This window comes from Pezoporus wallicus, unplaced genomic scaffold, assembly GCF_028554395.1.
Source record: "Pezoporus wallicus isolate ANWC-B61680 ecotype Strahan unplaced genomic scaffold, APGP_CSIRO_Pwel_v1 contig_5552, whole genome shotgun sequence".
NCBI classification, from domain to species: domain Eukaryota; kingdom Metazoa; phylum Chordata; class Aves; order Psittaciformes; family Psittacidae; genus Pezoporus; species Pezoporus wallicus.
In genome coordinates, this window is record NW_026640754.1 from 427,724 (window position 1) to 447,422 (window position 19,699).

A 19,699-nucleotide genomic window follows, 5' to 3' on the forward strand; every position below is an offset into this window, starting at 1 on the left:
TGTTAAAATTACAAAAGTGACTTTCAGGGAAAGTTTGTAAATATATGCACATTTTTCATTACAGACTATTACCAACACAGGCAGCCTTTTGTAAAAGAGTGCATGATTAGATATAAGTGATAAAATCCTGCATGCAGCAACATTGTTTGTAGAAGTGTCCTGTAAACTCAGAAATAATCCCAAAAGCAACAGCTGATCATATCTTTTCCCTTTTGCCAAACATTTTACAGTTGCTGGTAAGGACTCTACTTAACCAAAGTGGTACAAGGTCACTCCTTCAGATTTACAGACTACATCCTCTTTTACAGTGCACACAGCTTCACAGTTGCTGTAGTCACATAACTCTCAACCTTCCTTGAAGGAACTCCTTGTTTTGCTCCTTTCTATGCTTATATCGTTTCTTAATTTTACTCACTATTAAGTCTCACTTGAATTTTACCTTTTTATAGAACTCTTTTTATATTTCATCCTTTTAAATATTTAATGGCACAAACACAAATATATTCTTGTCAATAATTCTTGAGAGTATATATTTAAAAGATGAGTAAGTGAACTCTAAACAAGAGACAAGGTGATACATGAAAACTAGCAGGATCAAAGCTATTAAAAAATATAGCATGGTATATCTTGCTAACAATATGAAATGTGAACATAGATATTAGCAACTATGATTAGAAAAAAGGAAATGCTAAAGTAGAGCAGCTGAAAATACGTTTATAATACTAAACTAGTTCTCAAATATAATATCAATTAGGTTAAATTTTATGTTTTTAAACTTGAAAAGTTTTCTACAGATGGGTAAGTTTCGCATCTGTGATACTGCTGACTAGCAGTTTCTGTTTCTTAATTGTAACTCAGAGACTAGTCACTGAATTGTTCGAACAGTTACCACATTAACTGGAATTGCATGAACCACCAAAGAAAAACTGGCTTTGAGGACTTCTGAGACCTTTTGCAAAATTTACTTACAGCTTCTAACCATATCAATTGCATGCTAATATTACTAAAGTGTCAACACAAGGAAGCAATAGCCAGCAGCTCAGGATGCTGTGTTGGCACGGAGTACTTCAGACATGTGATTTGTGCTTTAGTGAAACAGGCCCCACACCACCACTTCAGAGAAACCAGACTTATTAAAAAACAGACTAACAAAAAAAAAAGAAGCTGGATGATGTCAAATGAAAAAAGGCAACAAGAAGTTAACAATTACAATTTGGTTATTCACAAGAATAAGAAGCATAACTAGGAACGGTAGACTTTAAGCTGAATTCTGTGGTCCCATAGTCAGCACATCTCCTTCCATTAAAGCCAATGGGAGTTTTATTGCCAGGGAATCTGTCCGTTAAAGTTTTGTAATGATACTCTTCCTTACTCTTTGTAGACAGTGAAACTCCCCAGTTGCTTCAAAATTTCAAAACACTGTTTCAAGCTCAGCAATAATATTTTTTTTTTCAAGAACATATGCTCATGGGGCTGAGCTGAAAATCAAAGAACTTCTGCAAATTGTTTCCACTCTTTTTCTACCCCTTTTAAAGTTTTGATACATTTTTTCTCTGTTCTATTTTTTTAATAGAGCTTCAAAACCCTGGACACAATCAGTTTCCTAAAAGGAAAGAGATAATGATACCTGACAGCAGCAGAAGAAACAAAAATAAAACCAAACCCATAGAAGATACTTATTCATTTAGCCTCAAACATATATGAAAGTTATCTATAAAGTGAAAATAAGGTATCATACAAATTCATGGATTAATCATTTTCAGACTTTAAAAAGAACTCCTGAATCTTAGCTGTTGTACAGACGCAGTTTTCTCCAAACCATTTAAAGAAAAAACTGACAAACTAGTAAAACAAGACTGAAAACCACATTTTATTTCCAATCAATTAGTCATGGAATTACCTTCACAAGAACCTGGGGGAAACATTAGAAAAAACCTCTGCAGTTTATGAGCAACCTACCTTTCTTTTGCGCAGTTTCACTTGACTGTCTGAATATTCTTGTGTGGTCAAATGATTCCTTACATGTAAACACTGAATGTCTTCTGCTGAACTGACATTTGAAAGGCATTTGTTTTCAGGGGCCACTTGAGGTTCTGTGAAACCACTTTCATCCAGACCATTTTCCACTGCTGGGATGTGAGAGCAAGTAGAAGATTGCATAAGGCAGTCGCTGGATTCCACTGCTGAACACAGTTGTCTGTCACTGCTGGTGCATGATTCAGAAGAAATCCCACTCTCTACCACATTACACTCAGACTTTCCAAGCCCATCTTTAAAAGCATCAGATTTCCAGCACTGTTGTGCAATTATGGCAGTATGAAGCAGCTGCTTCCCAGGCATAATAATTTCTTTCACATTTGGAGAATTAGAGAGATTTTCTTCCTCTACATTTACTACTTCATTTAAGCCTTCACAATTACAGAGATCTGGGCTTTGACCAATACTTCCACAAATGTCATAATCTTCCACCTCCTCTTTAGGAACTGTGTCACCACCAGGTTCCTTACTTGTATCTCCAATTACTCCATATGCTTCAGCTGCCTTGTTGCACTGTGTTATTGGTAACATCTGTGTTAAGGAGCCCGTTCCATTTAAACTCTCCTCTTCAGCTTTTGGTTCCCTTCCTACAGCAGTAATGTGGTAATTAGCACTATCCAGGTTTAGTGCTGAAAAATCATCATTGTCATCAGACACATGGACTAGCGTTTCTGTGCTGGCCTCCAGAAAACACTCCTCATCCTCATGGTTATCATTTTCATCCACCTCCTTTGAAACATTTCCCAGCTGCTTTGCAGGGAAGCCAATCAGCTCTCCACTATAACAGCACTCTGGAAACGAAGCGCATTTTTCTTTCCGGTCCACACTCAGAACCTCATCTTGTTCCATACTTGTCTGCAAGTTAGCAGCGACAAGTCCGTGACGACATGCTGTATTATACTCCACAGACTCCAAAGCCAATCCCATCCACTGGGTCACATGCTCTTCCCAGCTTTTCTTTCTGATTGCTAGAGACATGTCATAACAGTTCAGCAGCAGGCTCCAATGCACCTTCCAAAGAGGACCAGAGGAGATGTCATGGCTGCTGTGCACTGCTCTGGAGGGAGGGAGGGTTTCATCATTTTAACATCTGCAAGAAATAAAAAAAAAAAAGGCCTAGTTATTGAATCAACTCCAAAAAAAAAAGAGAAAAAGGAAGGAATAGTTTAAATAAAAGTGTAAAAGCAAGATAAGACTGCAGGCCAGGCCAGGCATTTAGAAGACTGTTTTGTTTAAAGTTTTAATACTTTTTATGCAAAACTCATGACAACATTCATAATTCAGAATAACTTTTTTTTCTGATTACTTTCCAATATCAAGTAAACAAAAATGGTATAAACAGGCATGTGAACAGGCAAATAGCTCCAGAGCCAAGATTTGACAAAAAGTCGTCACTATGTCTGTCATGAGATACTTATTTCCATGGGTATAAATGGCATTATGCCTTATGGTTGGTTTGTGCACAGAGTTATTCTGTATTTCTTCCCCCTCCAGAGATACCCATGGAGTGCAGAATTCTGGCTGTTTCCCAGAGAGGTAGAGCAGAACTTGAAGGTTATTCTGAGTTTACCAAAGTTATAAACTGCTTGTCCTTAAGAGTAGCTTTGGAGTATTCAGTCGCTCTCATTTTTATTGTTACTGTTTCTCTTCCTTCAGGACAAGTTGTAATATGTTCAAGTGTTACGTTAAACTGCAGGGAAATCAGTTGTGTGTTACAAAAAAAAAAAAAATCAACCCTAGAAAAATGAATTTAAGCTTTTGGAATATTCCTTACCTTAAATATATAATAAAAGCTGAAAAAAACCCCAAAACAAGAACCCCAAAATCCCAACCTTGATGAATATATTCAGGATCAACTAACGTAAGGAAAGGAGAAAACTCTTACTTAGGATGGGGCTCTGCAGAAGGGTAGTTTGTGAGCCTGCATGGTCAGTTGTAACTGTGCAGTTCACCTGGATTCCTGGGTTCTGTCAGAGCCTTCTATCCCTGATCAATTATATAGGCGGGCATTTTTCACGTATCAGGCCTTCCAGATGATGGCATTTGAGATACATTGTGACACTGCATGTGCAAACCAGCACAAAGAAAATATGTCATATTAATTTATGCTTTATAAAACAAAATTAAGAAGTTAATTTTCAAATAACAAAACAAAACTTCTGCCCCAGAAAACATTAGAAGTTCAAGGAGCAGACACTTCCTCTTTTCACTCCCTATATAAGAACTGTCAGCACTTGGCATGGATCTGCTTATTGATTTCAGCAAGAAAGAGGATTAAGTACTGAGTTTGTTCTGGGTCATTTCAGTCCAATAAGGCAAATTCTGATTGCCCACTAGGCCACAAAGCTGCCTTGACAAATCATATGCCTGAAGACATAAAAGCATTAGCCTTGAAGGAAATGCAGAATTATGCCTGTGCAACTGAACATCTGTAAATTATGTCCCAACAAACTAACTAGGAGGATAGAGTTGTACATGCTCCTAGATCTTTAACCTCCTTTGAGGATGGCATGCTTCATTTCACGTTCACATTTTCCACGTCTGTGGAGACTCTGCTTGAAAAGAAAACATATTCATAGGGTAAGAGAATTCCATGCACAAGTCATTAGTGTGTGGGAGGCTGAGGAAAATGGAAAATAACACGCAAGCCAGGCCAAAAAAATTATCCGCTTTCAGAGGCAAAATTTAGTAGTAAGAAGTTAATGCAACTTTAAGATCCTCTTATCTTTCCTGGTCAAACATGAGAATAAGCCTAAATATTAAAATGTAAAGTCAAATTATTGTATAAATTTGCAGCATATTTGCATTCTTATACTGACTTCATATTTATATTCTCTTACTATTTCTACGTGTGCAAGGTTCAAAATTACCACAGTGCAAACCTATAATGATAATACTTTCAACTTCTGTTGCACCTTTTCCTGATGGACCCTAAAGCTCTAATGTAAAACTAACTAAATTATTTTTACAACACCATGCTGTTTTGTTTTGACATCTGAAAGGTTTACTCTACTGCCCTCCATTAGCACTGCTTGTAGTTGCACCTGGGGGCAACTCGTTTGCAGCTTCCCTCTATCTTCCCCTACTAAAATATTAGCTCCATTGACTTTACAGAAGATTAAACATGGCTGATACTGCCATACAGGGGAATTTCAAATGAAAATCAAGGAGAGACACCAGTAATGTTAATGGTAAAAAGCTAAAAAATCCAACTTCCCAATGACATACGTGCATCCATTTACCTAAGATTTAGGCTGCTTATAACGTGCAGAAGGCAGGCATTCAAAGAGTTAATGGGTGTGTATTAATCTTGCTGCTGCTAAATGGAGTTACACGTGGGCAGAAAGGGAAGAACAGATCCCTTACTGTTTTTCATTTTTTGGATGTGGAGAGTTATATTTCAAGGGGGATGAAAAACAAATAAATTTTACTTTAGGAACCCTTCTGTTTTACTTGCACTATCACAAGTTTGGGCTTCCTCATAGAATGCAGAAATAATGATTAAACAGGAGAATATCAAATACTTTTCTGAAAAGAAAGACAAATAAATATATGACAAGGGCACTTTCATTGTCCTATAAAATATGAGCTTATGTTAGCACTGAGAATGAAAAATTTACCTTACATTCGCCCCCTCTCCATGCAGCTTCTGCTACCAAACCCTGAATTCCCATGGCACATGAAAGAGCCCATAGTTTGGCAGAAACTCACGTTTTATCCTTTCCCCCTCCACTCCTCAAAGTCTGCATTATCTGCCAGCTTAGAAATTATTTACCTGCTGTAATTGCTTGACTCTTACAGGCCAGCAAGAAACTTCTTTCTCTTTTCTACCTCTGTATTCAGGGTAACCTATTTCCTTTGCACTCATATGAGGCCAAATGTACTTTGGAGGATTCACTACTCAAGACCTCAATGAGATTCATAACTGTGCTCCTTTCTCTTCCAGAGAACCAAGTGCATTGCCATATTGCAGAAGAAAGTGCTTCTGCCTTGATTACTGCTTTTCTGTTGTTGCTGCTCACTTTTTTGTTGATGTGCAACATCTACTGTCTTCTGCAAAATACTACTCTCAAGTCCATTTGTACTCTTCGTAGTGTTTACAGAAGATGTAATTTTAGATGGATTTTGTAATAATTTACTGCTTGTCTCCTTTTACTGTAAAACATAATGGAAAATGAAAAATAGCGCAAAGCTTTTATGCTTGCTTATTTCTGGAAGTTTTGCATCAAGTCTCATGGAACTGATAAAGCACAAAGTGATGTACAAGTAAGTCATGAACTGGTAGGCTCTCCTATACTCACACTAACATTTTCCTTCAAGGAGGATTCCTGTGACTTTTTTCTGAGAAGCAAAAATGAAACTGTTTCCATCAGGCTTTCAAAATTCAGACAGAATTTCTTTATTTCATGAAATTCCATTCAGGTTTGGTTGTGCTGTGCATTTTTCAAGATGCAGTTTACCTTCTCTCAATTCCCTCCTCAAGGAAACATGAGGGCCTATAACAAGTATCTTTAAGCAGAACAGTCCCTATATCTACAACTGGCATCCCATGAAAGCTGTGCAAGCTGCAGCAGGAAGACCTACGAGTTGGAGCTAAAATGAGAATGGAAAAGGAAGGAATGCCTGGGTCTGTGACTACCTGGATCTGTCACCAGAGATCCAGATCTCCTTCTGGGTCACAGGACAGGACAAAAACCCTCGCAGTTACAAGATTAAGGAGGCAGAGGCACACAATCAGCTCCTCCATCTCCTTCCTCAGCCTTCCAGGACAAAGGAGCAGACCCCACTTTGGTTTTTCCAGGGTGGAAGAAATGGGTAAGGAGAGAAATGTAGAGCCATAGGGCAGCAGCAGCCACCACATGGGATGGGGCAGTGAACCCCATGCTATTATGATGAAAGGGCTATGTCAAAAGCAGACATAAATAAGATACCAGCAAGCAGGATGACACCTTGGTGGTATCCTCAGCTGGCCTAGCTGAAGACAGCCACTGACCCAGTGCAACATCCTTGCTGTCCCCACCACATCCACCATACTGACAATTCATTGCACCATGCATGACTCTGCATTGAAACAAATAGAAAAGCTTGGGGAGAGAGAAAACCACGAAGAGTACCGGAGAGGTTTCTAAGTAGAAATTGCAGGGAGCTTCAGGGAGGGCAACCCAGGCAGAACTGCCCCTACTGTCCTGCCAGTGAAATTCAGATTTTTCTAATGCTTTACATGGGATGCAGATCTTTTCTGTGAAAAAAATAAGGCAAAGCATTGCTGACGAACTTACACAGAGATGAAAGACAGTTTCATTACATTTTTTACATAGCAGGCATGTGTAAGCAACAGAGATCAAGCAGAAATATTTATTCTGTTATCATTATTTTATCTTCTTTGGTCTGTGACCCCAGTCAGCAAACTTTGTTTAAGGAAGCCTGAGTGAACAGGGTCTGTTTCCTATAAACCCATCTCACATCTTCCTGGTCTGGCTTACATTCAGCTCTTTCAGTAACCCCATACCAGCTCTGAGACAGAATGTTGTTTACAAATAATTTGAGATAAACCATAAGTCTCTAGGTCTTCACTCAGCTAGTTATTTTAAAATATTCCCTGTTTTAGAATTTACAATCCTTCCTTATTTCCTGTACATATACCACCCTTCGGGTTTTACTGAAGTGGAGGCTCACCTTGTCTGCAGTTTCTATATAAACAGCCTTTGTAGTACATAGGTATTGACCATACTAAGCCCTGATTTCCTAGAATAGAAATATAAGGAGTTTTTGTTGCAGGGTATTAATTTAGAGACTATCAAATGCATTTTCCCTAATTTCTTTACTATATAAAAGACAATCATGCGAGATTAAATAGTAAAAGCAGTTTGAACTAATAATAATTTTAAAAATATTTACAACTTTATTCTAAAAATCAGAAAAGGCATAGTACTTTTAAGACAAGTATGTCTTCAGAATGAAAATATAAATCAGTTGAAATCTTTCATATAAATTTTAATAGTAAGGTTTTTGCACGTGTATGCATGTGGTGCACTTAAATGTTACAAATGTGAACACAGGCCAGTAATACAGCTGCTTCTGATTTTTGTTCTGACAAACACATACGCTGATAGTGTCTTTTTACATCATAGCTGCCATTTTCTCTAAGATCTCTTTTTGTTTTCAGCCATAAATTAGTGGATAGAAATAGAAGTATGGTCTTTGTATAGCAGAGAAAGGTCATAAATAATTAATACATGGCTGAAATCCATAGCTCAAGTCCCATTGGCTCCAACAGAAGAGTTTAGCTTCTGTAAAAGTATGTGATACATACTTGATAATCTACTTTTTCAAGAAAAGCCAAGGAAGTCCTGCCTACACTAAGACAAACAGGTCTATTAAAACTGGCTGACTCACGTATTATATATGGTTTTGCTTAAAAGAAATAACTTGAAGGACTCAAATCAGTGCAATCCTATAGAGACAGTGAAGCTTACTAGACACTGCTCACCTATTTTTTTTCTCTTCTGCTTCACTCTACAGACATTTTGAGACAAAAATATACCAAAAATAAACGACAGAAATTAAAAATCCTAACGCATTTCTTTCCTTACACCTCATTTGTTGTTGTTCTGAGAGAGTACATTAGCTGAAAAATCTAAAGAATGAAAACTTAAAAAAAAGAAAATAAAACAAACTACAAAGAAAAAAGAAAAAGTAAACCAGAAAACCAAAAGAGAGAATATATTTGGGGGTTCGTTTGGTTTGTTGGTTTTTTTTTTGCTTTGGAGGTTGTTTTTTTTTTCATTTGTTTGTTGTTTTTTTTTTTTTTTTTTTAAATTTGTTATTGATACAGGGGGACCCTAATTGCAGTGGAGAGCTAGGAGAAAAAAATGTAGATTAAATTCTCAGTCAATAAATATAATGATATGCAGTTATAAAACTATCAAACTATCAATGCATAAGAAAAGCCCCTGTGATATCTCCCATGAACCAGGGGAAAAAAACAACCCTGAGCTAGGAATCACTGTGGCTGGTAAGAAACCGAAATAGGATTTCTTTTTGTTCGTTTTGCTTATGCATGTAAAGAAATAGAAGCTACAATGTATAGTAAATACAAATTATACACTGCAAAAAAAGAAAAACCGCACAAGAAGCTAATCAAGCTGTGTACCTGAAGTCATTCCTGTGACTCAATAAGGATTTCCTCTTTCCTGTGGGGATCAGTTTCATTATTCCTTTAATTAAGCTATTTTCTTTTCTCCTTTATAGACACTGACATGTCAGATATTCTCATTTTAGTCTACTGTCAGTGAAAATGTTTAATACTGTTAGGGTTTAACATTCTTTCTTTGAAGCACATTTAATATTACAAAAATTGTGATACTGTCCAGCATTATTATAAGATCTCAGTATGTTAAACAACCCAAACTATAAACTTAATTTGGAAAGTTGCTCTTTCAGAGACATCCAAAGTCTTGTTTTTGAAAATATTATTGGTTCCTAAAATATGAGCCTAAACTTTGTCAATATGCCTTAATTTACTGTTTAGAAAATATAAACCATCAGGGAGTTGCTTTACATTCTGTTCCTCCTCAAAAAGTAGCAGTGCTCCTTATCATACAAAGAAGGGCTTCTACTTGTAGTCAACATGTGATTACAGAGGGTTTTAGCTTGGTTGCATTTGTATTTGGTTCATTTCCAGTGCTGAGCTTCAGATCAGCTAAGCCTCTTCCTCAAGGATGAGAAAGGGGAAATGACAGGATCCAAACTGATCCACAGTTATCCAGGCTTACTTCAGATCTATATTATTTACACACTATTTAACTATTACATCAAAACCAATTTAAAAGCAGTTTAAAATACAAAACTTTATTTTTGTATTATTTTGCATTGATGAATAGTCAATAAAAGATAAATAAATACTATTATTTCATATGTTTCTAATATAATACTTCACTGTAATTTTGTTAATGGCATTTTTACCTATCAGCATTACATTCTATTAGCTGCTATGATAATCCATTACCACAGCATCATTCCAGAATGACAAGAGACATAGAATTTATAGATGACCACTAGAAATAGAAGAGGGTTTAAACCAAAAAGATAGATTCTTTTTTAGAAGAAAATCAGAGCCTTGATATCTAGCAATTCTCACCTGTGAGTCTGTTGATATTAAAAATTGGGTATTGTGAAAAATATTATACCATCTTGACTTCAACAAAACACTTCTGTCTTTGGAAGGAAGAAGAATAATGTAAGGTGTAAATGTTTGGACTCTTGTTTTTTGCATGAGTTTTTCTTTCCCTACTTTTTATTTTCCCCCCAAATGGAAGTGTTCTATATGGAAATTTCATCACCCTTCCAATCCTTCCCTAAAAATCATCTCTCCACACTCAGAGAATAGAAAAAATAAGATAGCTGGCAGACTCTACATCTCCTTTCCATTTCTTCCTTAACTGGAACTGTCTTGAAAAGAAAAGACATGAAATGAGAAAAGGCCACCCTGATTTTTTTCTAAACTTTTCCTGTTTCTTTTTTTTGTTTTTTCTTTTTGTGTGTGTGTGTGGTTTGGTTTTTTTGTTTTGTTGTGTTTTTTTTTTTTTTTTTTTTAATTCAGTATAGAAGAAATTCCATTTTCTATCCAAGTCAGGTGAAAAACTTATTTTCTATCTACAGGATGTCTTTTTGAAAACAATATAAATTAACTGATTGTTTTCCTGATGCCTTGTAGATTTTAGGTTTTAATACAGTGCTTCCATTTGAACGAAAGTTCCTGGTGCTTGTTATAGCCATGAGCTATGAAATCTGAGGCGCTATTAACAATGGCTTTTTAGCAACCTATCTGCTTACTGAATAGTATGGGGCAAGTTCTCATTCCTAGTGCAAATGGGACTAAAAAGTATTTTTGACATTATTGTGCACATTTCGTAAATAAAGAATTTAAATATTTTTTTCCCATAAATAAAGACAAATTCTTTATCATCAAGAGTCTAGAGAGAATGACTGCTAACATGGCTGAGCTTTTTGGTGTGAATGAACCATTAACAGTATCATTTGAAATCTCATTTTGATGCACCTGTATAAAAGCACTGAGAACAAACCAACCAAAAATTTCTGGAATGTAACCGAAGATCTGAAAAACAAAAATTAATCAAAACGGCTGCTTTTCCATGTATTTCTTTGAAACTAAGGGTGAAATAAAATCTAATGCACACTGAAAGTTTTTTTTAAACGTACTGGAGGACCTAAGTCCACTTCTTTCAACGATGTGACAGTAAAAATATAGTTTGTTTCCCAAGTTGGTGAAACTGGGGGGTGGGGTGGGGAAGTCTGCCCCTGAACAAAACCTTGCAACTGGCCATTTTTCAGTATAATATTCTTATTTTAGAATTCAGGAAGATTATAATTCAAAAGACTTCTCTACAGTGTGTCTGTATCTCCCTTCTTTATCTTCTTCCTCTCTGCCTCTCTAATAGTCATAATGTAAATATGACTACTGTAGTGATAGTTAATAGACCTTCTCCATAGTATGTCCAGAGAGACCTCAATTCCAATCTTATCAGCTGGTCTCCTGATTTTATGATGATATTCTCCTATTCAGAATCTGTAACCCGCCTGGAAAGACATATCCAACCCTGGAAATTACTCCTGAACACATGAGTACAGGAAAAATAAAACAGATGACTCTTGAGCTCTTGCAGACATCTTCCCTCGATTTTAAAACTAATTCAGTTCTATTTCCTTTACCAGCTACCAGGTCTCACACAACATGCAAAAGCTTTTTTAGTCTTTAGCTACATAACCAATTAAGTTGACAGTGACTCAAGGTTTGGAAGCTGTAAGGAAGCCACTGACATCTGCATATAGCTAGTGAACAGAACTAAAATGTAGATTTGTCTCTGCACATGGAATCCTCCAAGTCCAGCTTCTTCTGTGGAGGGTACAACTCTGAAACAGTTCTTTCAGCAAAAACTTACCATTGAGAGCTGCCATGTCTCTCTGATAAAACATAATTATCTGGACAAACAATTCAAGCAAAATGAAAAGGGCTATCTGCCATTTAGTTGCAGACAAAAACCCTGTAATAAATCTAATAGTACAACTTCCAGTGATTTGAGCCTCTGAGGACTGCTCCAAAGTGGAGGGTTAAATGCTCCATACTGAAGCAGTATATCCAAAAGAAGTCTTCCTTGCCCATCACATGTCTGTGTCTTGTGGGAGAAAATTCATGAGGAGAAGAAAACAAACATATTTTATGATGGTCTTAGCAAAGATATTAATAATACAAAATTAACGTTGTTGGATGCTTTTTTATAACTTGCAGTTATAAAGCTGTAATAATGTAACCCCAACTGCTTTGGCTAGGAAAATTTCTCACTGGTTCATCTAGCGTCTTCCATTTTCTGTTACCTCCCTTAGCAGAACAGCACTTTGCAACAATCCTCCAAACTACTCCAGATTTTCTTCACTCGTCAGTGTAATGCAATTTTCTTTTTGAACCTCACTCCTGACTCTGACTTGTACAAAGTGAAATTTTGGATCATGAGGCAAACATTTCACATGCATAGGGGTGCTAACGTTTGATCATTTATTTATTCTAGCATCAAAGTACATTTTTTTCATGGTTGCAATCTAGTGCAAAACTCTCACTGATACCGCGGAAAGCCTATAGCTGGGAAAGAAAGAACAAGAGGGTGGGAGAACCGCAAGAGGTTCAGCAGTAACAGAAATTTACAAACTTTCTTAAAGTTCAAGGGCATTTCATCTAAACCTGCTGGAATTTGACACAAGGTATAATAAAAAAAACAAACAGGAAATATCACAAATCTAAGTAAAAAAGAGAGAGCCTAGAGGGAAATGAAGACTGGAAGTAAAAAGTGCATTGTATGAGTTTTGGTTTTAATGTAAATACAGCCTAAGGCAAACCTCTGTATTTATGTTCAATGTGGCTGATGTGCAATATACCAGAGATAAAACTCCAGGCATTTCTCATTTCAACATAAGCAATTTTCCTCATTCAAGAGAAACAAGCATTTATGGTAATAGTGGATTTGAAATTCTCTACCAATAGCCTGTGCTTAAAATGAGTAGTTTCTAAAAGCATCAACAAATATCAATGGCAAAATATGGGCTGCGGTCAGCAGCACAAAACCATATGCAAATTCAATACTGGTAATTATTTCCATTTAAATAATATTAACAATCCTACTATACATGGGATTTGCATGTAAAAAATCTATATAAATTTGGTTCAGAGTATAATTTTCATATATATATATACACCCACATACACACGTATACATGCACATGTGCCTGTACATATACACACATATTTTCTAGAAAGTTTGGACCAGATGTTCCTTGAGCTCCCTTCCAACATAGTATTCCATGATTCCATGAACTAAAAAATAAACCTGTCTATACAGACAGGCTTAAAGTCCTTACTAAGTATTCACACTGATCACCATCTTTGGAGACATTTGAAATGGAAGTGGCCAAGATCCTGAGTTACCTGCTCTATCTGGCTTCACTCTTGTGTGAGTTTCTTGTGGACCAGAAACTTCTAGTGGCTTCTATTAGAAAGGAAATCAAGATCTAGCCCTTCTGAATAAGTTATTTCAATTACTCTTACCAGTATGGTATGCCAGTTTTCTCTTTTTCCTTTTTCTTTTGTAAAAGCAACAGAACACCAACATGAAAAACATATTTTCTTTTTTTCTACAGACAAATAAACAACAGAAAATGCAACCAGATGACTAAAAGCAAAAAGGAGAATGCTCTAAAATGTATCTCCTTTCTGAGAAAAGAGAAAACCATTTGTAAGTTCTCTTCCTCCTTCTGCTACTGCATTCCTCAGGGAAGCTTCATGTCAAAAAAGATGTGTTTCAACAACAAAATTAATATTAAGAAAACAGAAAAATATAATATAAAAAAATCAGCTTAGCACTTCTGAGAGTTTAAAAAAAATAAAATTAATTCACTTTTGAGACTGAGGAAAAAGCCAAAATGGGCATCCTTTTATTGTTCCACTACCTAAGGAATAATTAGAAAAATATTTTATGCTCAGTGATTTAAAGGAATAACTGTAAGCCTTTCTTATTCAAAAACTACCTACACAAGCCATCACATTTGCTTTTAATTTTCTTCAAGAAGCAAACTCATTTTGTGCTATGTTACAGAGATCTTGAAAGCCCAAATACACAAATTTATTTTGTTATAGTGCACATATTATGGAATTTAATATGGAAGTCATTGGGTACAAGGATCAAAAGAAAGTACACTTACAGGGACATAAATCTGAAGGAAAGCTATGTGCAAAATTTCTATTACATGAATGTAAGCACTTGCGTTTTCTCAAAGCTGCAGATATAAATTCAGGTGCCTAATTGTTCAAAGGAGCCATCTGATATATTTACTTGGTCTATTTTCTTGCTTCAAAGTAAGAACATTAACATTTCTGAAGGGACAAGGAGAGCAAGGTGGGATTGCTCAGCCTGGAGAAGGCTCCAGGCAGACCTCATAGGAGCCTTTGCAGCACCTTAAGGGGCCTACAAGAAAGCTTTGCAAGAGCAAGCAGTGATAGGACAAGCAGGAATGGCTTAAATTCGAAAGAGGGTAGATCCAGATTAGATACTAGGAAGATAATCTTCACTGTGAGGCTTGTGAAACACCATAATAGGTTGCCCAGAGAAGCTGGGGCTGCCTCATCCTTGAAGTTTTCAAGGCCAAGGTCAGATGGGGCTTTGAACAACGTGGTCTAGTGGAAGGTGTCCTTGCCCATGGCAGGAGAGTTGGAACTGGATGATCTTTAATGTCCCTTCCAACCCAAACTATTCTGTGATGAATTTCCATGATTGCTATATATAAAATAGTTTTCAGGGTTGTTTAAGACAGTAAAATTTCTGTGCATTCTTTTTCTTGAACAACATCTTGTTATATATAGTTATATATAACTATATATAGCAAGTATAGGTTAGTATAACAGAGAAGCTAGACCGAGTAGAACTGGGAGCTGAACAGTGATTTGCCTTCAGGACTTTCAAATAAAACTTATAAATCAAAAAGGTGGGCATTTATCTGTGTTACATTTCCTTATAGTCTGTAAGAAACTTCAGAGTTAAATGAGAAAATACTTTGTGGGTTCTATTCTATTGTCTACCCTACAGTTCAACAGCCTCAGGTGTAAACTATTTTCATCTGAAAGTGAGTTCAGATGAGGTCATTATATCCTTTAAAACCCAGAAGACAGTGTTGCAAAAAGAGGACCCCTTGATAACGAATAATGATTTTTATTATTTGGTATTTCTGTTTAAGTAGAGTACTCGCTAATACAAAATACATACATTCATACTTGCAGGAGCAAGTATGGGAATACAGTGCAGTAAAAGCCACTAACGCCAAGTCCCTTGAGACATCAAATTTCCAGCACAAATTTTGCAGGAGTGACACACACACTCAGCCATTCAGATTCCTCTCAGCTTCTCAGTCCCACCACCTACATACCACAACTCTCCCAGCTCAGGGCACCGAACTGGAGAAGCTCTTCCATAAGCAAATGAGTAACTGTGGTTTTAAAATGCACCCCAGAATATACCCAAGAACATTTTGCTGTCTACCAGCTGTTCCCTGTCCCCTTCAGACCCATGCCCTTCACAATCTAGAGCTGCTTCTGACCACCATGAACAACTTTCTTCCACTCGAATTGCAGTAAAGTTTATTATTTTCAATCTCTAGCAGAGGAGATATTTGACCCCATTCGGAGTATTTATTGGTTCTTCATGCCTTTTCATGCCACAAAGTCATTCCTTTATGCACCGCTTCAAAAATAATATTCAATAAAAACACAGTTAAAAACTTATTCAAAGATGTGAACAGATGACTCCTGATTAGTTATCAATACGGCCAATAACTATATGGAGACTTACTGAGGCACTGAAGAAATAATTTCTCATATTACTTATAAGCAACAGATGTCCTTTCTGATTTTCAGGAAGACAAAGGATACTATGTAGATGGTAATGAAAAATTCTTCTGATGTCCGTAATAATTTAATAACTAAATCACAGTTTTACATAATATAGCAGCAGCTCCATTCACACATCAGTTAAAGATACTATCCTAAATTTCCTCCTAAACTCCTTAAAGGCAGATTCTTCTAATTTTTAATAGTTAATAGTTTGCCAGGTTAAGAAAAATGCTGAGTAAATTCATACATCTTCACCAAAAACTCTAGTCAGCTGACATTTACCTAATTTTGCTTTTCCTCTTCTAAATGCTAGCACAGCACACCCCAAACTGTGTGTCTAATCATAGGTTACTAAAAATAACCTAATTTAGCTAATGCCAGAAAATAAACCTTGGATTTTCTGATACAGAGCATATACATTTAAGACTGTATTGTCAGTTATACCACAAATTTCATTTAGGACCAAGAAAAGGCTAGACACCAAGCCCACCAGAGGTACAACTGATATATCTACCTAAAACGCTCCTCATCATCATTACTGCTGGAGGGAAGGGAAGGGAAGGTTTGGGGAGAGGAAAAAAACATAGCCCTAAATGCCCTCCCTGTTGGCAAAGGAGGTAAAAAAAAATAAATTGTTCACGCATCTAGCTGTCCTATTTAATGTACATTAAAAAATATGCAAGCAAGACCATGTAGCTCAGCTCTATTTCTATATGAACGCAAATAAACAAAGTTCAGTGTACCCAGAATATTTTTAAAAGATGAAAAAATATGCAGAAAAAGGTTTTTTTTCTAGATCTGGCACATTTCATAAACAGAATTGTCACAGTCTACAACTAAATGTACATTTTAAAAGATTATAATTTTGTTTACCTGCAGTTTTAGTGCTGAGTTCCTGAACGCAGAAAGCTCCAGTGCTGCATACTGCTTGTCTCTTTTCTGTTCTTTCTTTTCTAAAAATTGGTTTCAATCTTTTGATAGTTTAAAGTACAGAAGGATTCCAAGACAGCCTTACCTAGATGAAGAGAATGTGGAGTTCGTACATAACCTTCCTTAAATCTTTGGTCAGTAAAAGAGAAAAAAATACAAAACAAAAAAAAAAAAAAAAAGCAACCACCCAAAAAGAAGGAGCAAACAAACAAACAAACAAACGAGACCAGTCCCAGTTAGCTCCTGCTAGCATAAAAGTTCAGATTTCGCTACTGAGATCACTGCTCTATTCTAAACAGTTTTGCTCAATGTGTGATTCTAACAAAAACACCCTCTGCAGCTGGAGGGAGCCTTAACTAAGCACGAGCCTGTCAAGCTTTTCCCAGTGACTTCTGTCTACTAAATTCAGACTGATGTTTTGTAAAAGGGGCCTCAACAACCAGGCCCAGATTGCCTGAAAAGTATTTCCTGCCTTTGAGAGAGAGGGAGAGGGAGAGAGAGACAGCGAGCCTGCCTGCCTGAGCCAGGGAGAGGGAAAGGGAGAGAGCACACAGAGATTGGGAGACAGAAAAGACTGAGCATTTCAAGACATTCAGCCTAATACACTGCTGGGCTATTTCTGTCAAACAGGAGGATCGGTGCTACAGTTACATAATGTAAAAGTGTTTTTAAACCCCTCCCTCCTGTTTTTTTCCTTTTTTTTTTCTTTCTAAATATGTTTTGTGCCTCTCTACTGTTTGTACAAAGATAACAGAACAAGAAGAGAACATCCCTGAAACCTGGTCTTTGGCATCAGGCAGAGAGAAACAGGCAAAGAACGAGATGGTCTAAGCTTAATTAACACATTGCATCGACAAAGGGTCTAGTGCTATTCTGATGAGCAAATATACATGGTTAGACAGATACCGTTTACATGCTACACTATTGTATTCCTACTCAAAAAAAGAAGCTGGATCTGAGAAAATGAACATTACATTTTAAACACAGTCATATTGCAGGCCGTAGTATATGTTGCTTTAATTCTTCTGAGAATCCTCCAGAGTCACACAAATCCAGCTCTGCAAAAGCAAAAGGACAGACTCCATCTTGATCATATTAGTATTTTGCTGACATAAAACACTTGTAACTACTTCGTTCCAGTTTGACAGGGTGCCTGAATCACATCTCCAGAGTAACCCACAGCATCTACATCCTTTGCTCTATACAAATTTAGTGAATATCATCTGTTTATCTTTTCTGCTTTCTTCTGCCTCCTCTGAATGACTTCCTCTTAGTTGTTCCAGCCTGAGAACTTGGATTACCATTTGGTTTTGATTAAAACCAGATGGACAGCTCTGCAGAAGTTTGAGGGTAAGCTAATGGAAATTACTAGTATGGCTTTAATTAGTGAATCTATTAATAATAAATATTAGCTATGTATATAACAAATTCTACTAATAAACACATGCAGAAACCATCTTTGGTTGCTGGTCTTAAATTTAGGTGAAATACGCAAATTTTTTTTAATTTAATATGAATCATAACAGTAATGATCATGTATGATTTCAAAATACAGCATGAATATAAATCTTCCCCCCCCCTTTTTTTTTTTTTTTTTTTTTAAGAAGGAAGTGCTGTTGCTAAATTTAATCCTCTTCTCAGGTAAGTCAGTCATACATCATTTACCTTCTCATGACCTCTTCAGCCACTGTAAATGCTTTGCATTAATTATTGCTCCGAGTAAATGATTTTATTTTACTAATTAGTTACTAATCAGGTTATTGATTGGAATCTTTGGCCTTTGGCTTGCCTTCAGAGGGAACAATAAAGATGGAGTGGTATGACATTGCATCGTACAGCACATGCTGCACTACACAAAATAGTGCCTGAACATTTAGTAATGAGAGAGTCTCCATTCAGCTAGCCTGACACAACTGGGACAGGATATTTACCCTGAAAGGAGATAGGAAACCTTCATAATTACTAACTGCTGATACATGAGCTTTCTACCAGCCTCAAACAACTGCCTTTTAACTGTTTATATAATGCCTTCATTAGCTCAAGTGAGTCTTCTCAAGGGCATTTCTTCAGTCAAAGAAAAGCCAGCCCTGTAGGGCTGTCTCCAGCTCCCACTAATATGGCTATATCTGGAGCTAATTTGTCAAGCTTTAGTTCCTCAGCATGTGGAACTTTGGGCTAAAGTCTGCTAAATTTGCTGAAAGTGGTCTTCATCGTTACACATTTAATTTTATATGTGTATTTTTTTCAGCCTTAATATTACAGCATTAACTTTTAAAATTAGTTGCAAAATTATGCAGACCCAAATGGAACTGGGCTTTTTCCAATGGAAAAATTGAAATTTTTCCCAGTACCTTTCACATACATGGATAGCAGAGCTAGGCAACCTTAAGAGAAACGACTTATCAGCCTAACCTTCGCATCTTTAAAGGTTAAGGTCTTTGAAGCGCATAAAGGGAAATAGCATATGTGGTGGTAAACTGTGGACAGGCAGAAGTGTACCCCCAGAGGTGAATAACTTTTCGGAATTATTTTTCACTAAATTTGGCTAGCCTGAGATCTGAATACATAACTTTTACAGTACTGTAAAGTGTGTGTTATACTATTTCCTGGAAATATTTCCAGTTTAGAAGTCAGTGAATAAGTTACATGCTGCAAAGGGACACATTTTAAAATGCACATTTTTAACATTTATTTTGATGGGAACAAAAACAAAACAAAAAGCCTTTGGTTTCCTTACGGTTAAGATTTACTATGAATCTTGGGTTTTATAATATCAAAAAG

The 19,699-nt window shown here is 36.5% G+C and overlaps 1 protein-coding gene across 2 annotated transcripts in view; it reads right to left on the minus strand.

Annotated features, from left to right (window-relative positions):
* DLC1 (DLC1 Rho GTPase activating protein) overlaps positions 1 to 17,057 on the minus strand; it is a 228,586-nt gene extending 211,529 nt beyond the window's left edge. Inside the window, exons 1-3 of one of the 2 annotated variants that reach the window (XM_057420249.1) lie at positions 16,862 to 17,057; positions 3,990 to 4,098; positions 1,960 to 3,127 (exon numbers count right to left, since the gene is read on the minus strand). In XM_057420249.1, coding sequence (XP_057276232.1) covers positions 1,960 to 3,015 — 1,056 coding nt within the window. In that variant the 5' untranslated portion in view covers positions 3,016 to 3,127; positions 3,990 to 4,098; positions 16,862 to 17,057. The remainder of the gene's footprint in view (positions 1 to 1,959; positions 3,128 to 3,989; positions 4,099 to 16,861) is intronic. The other variant, XM_057420250.1, reaches the window with a different exon arrangement.
* Positions 17,058 to 19,699: the final 2,642 nt, after the last annotated feature.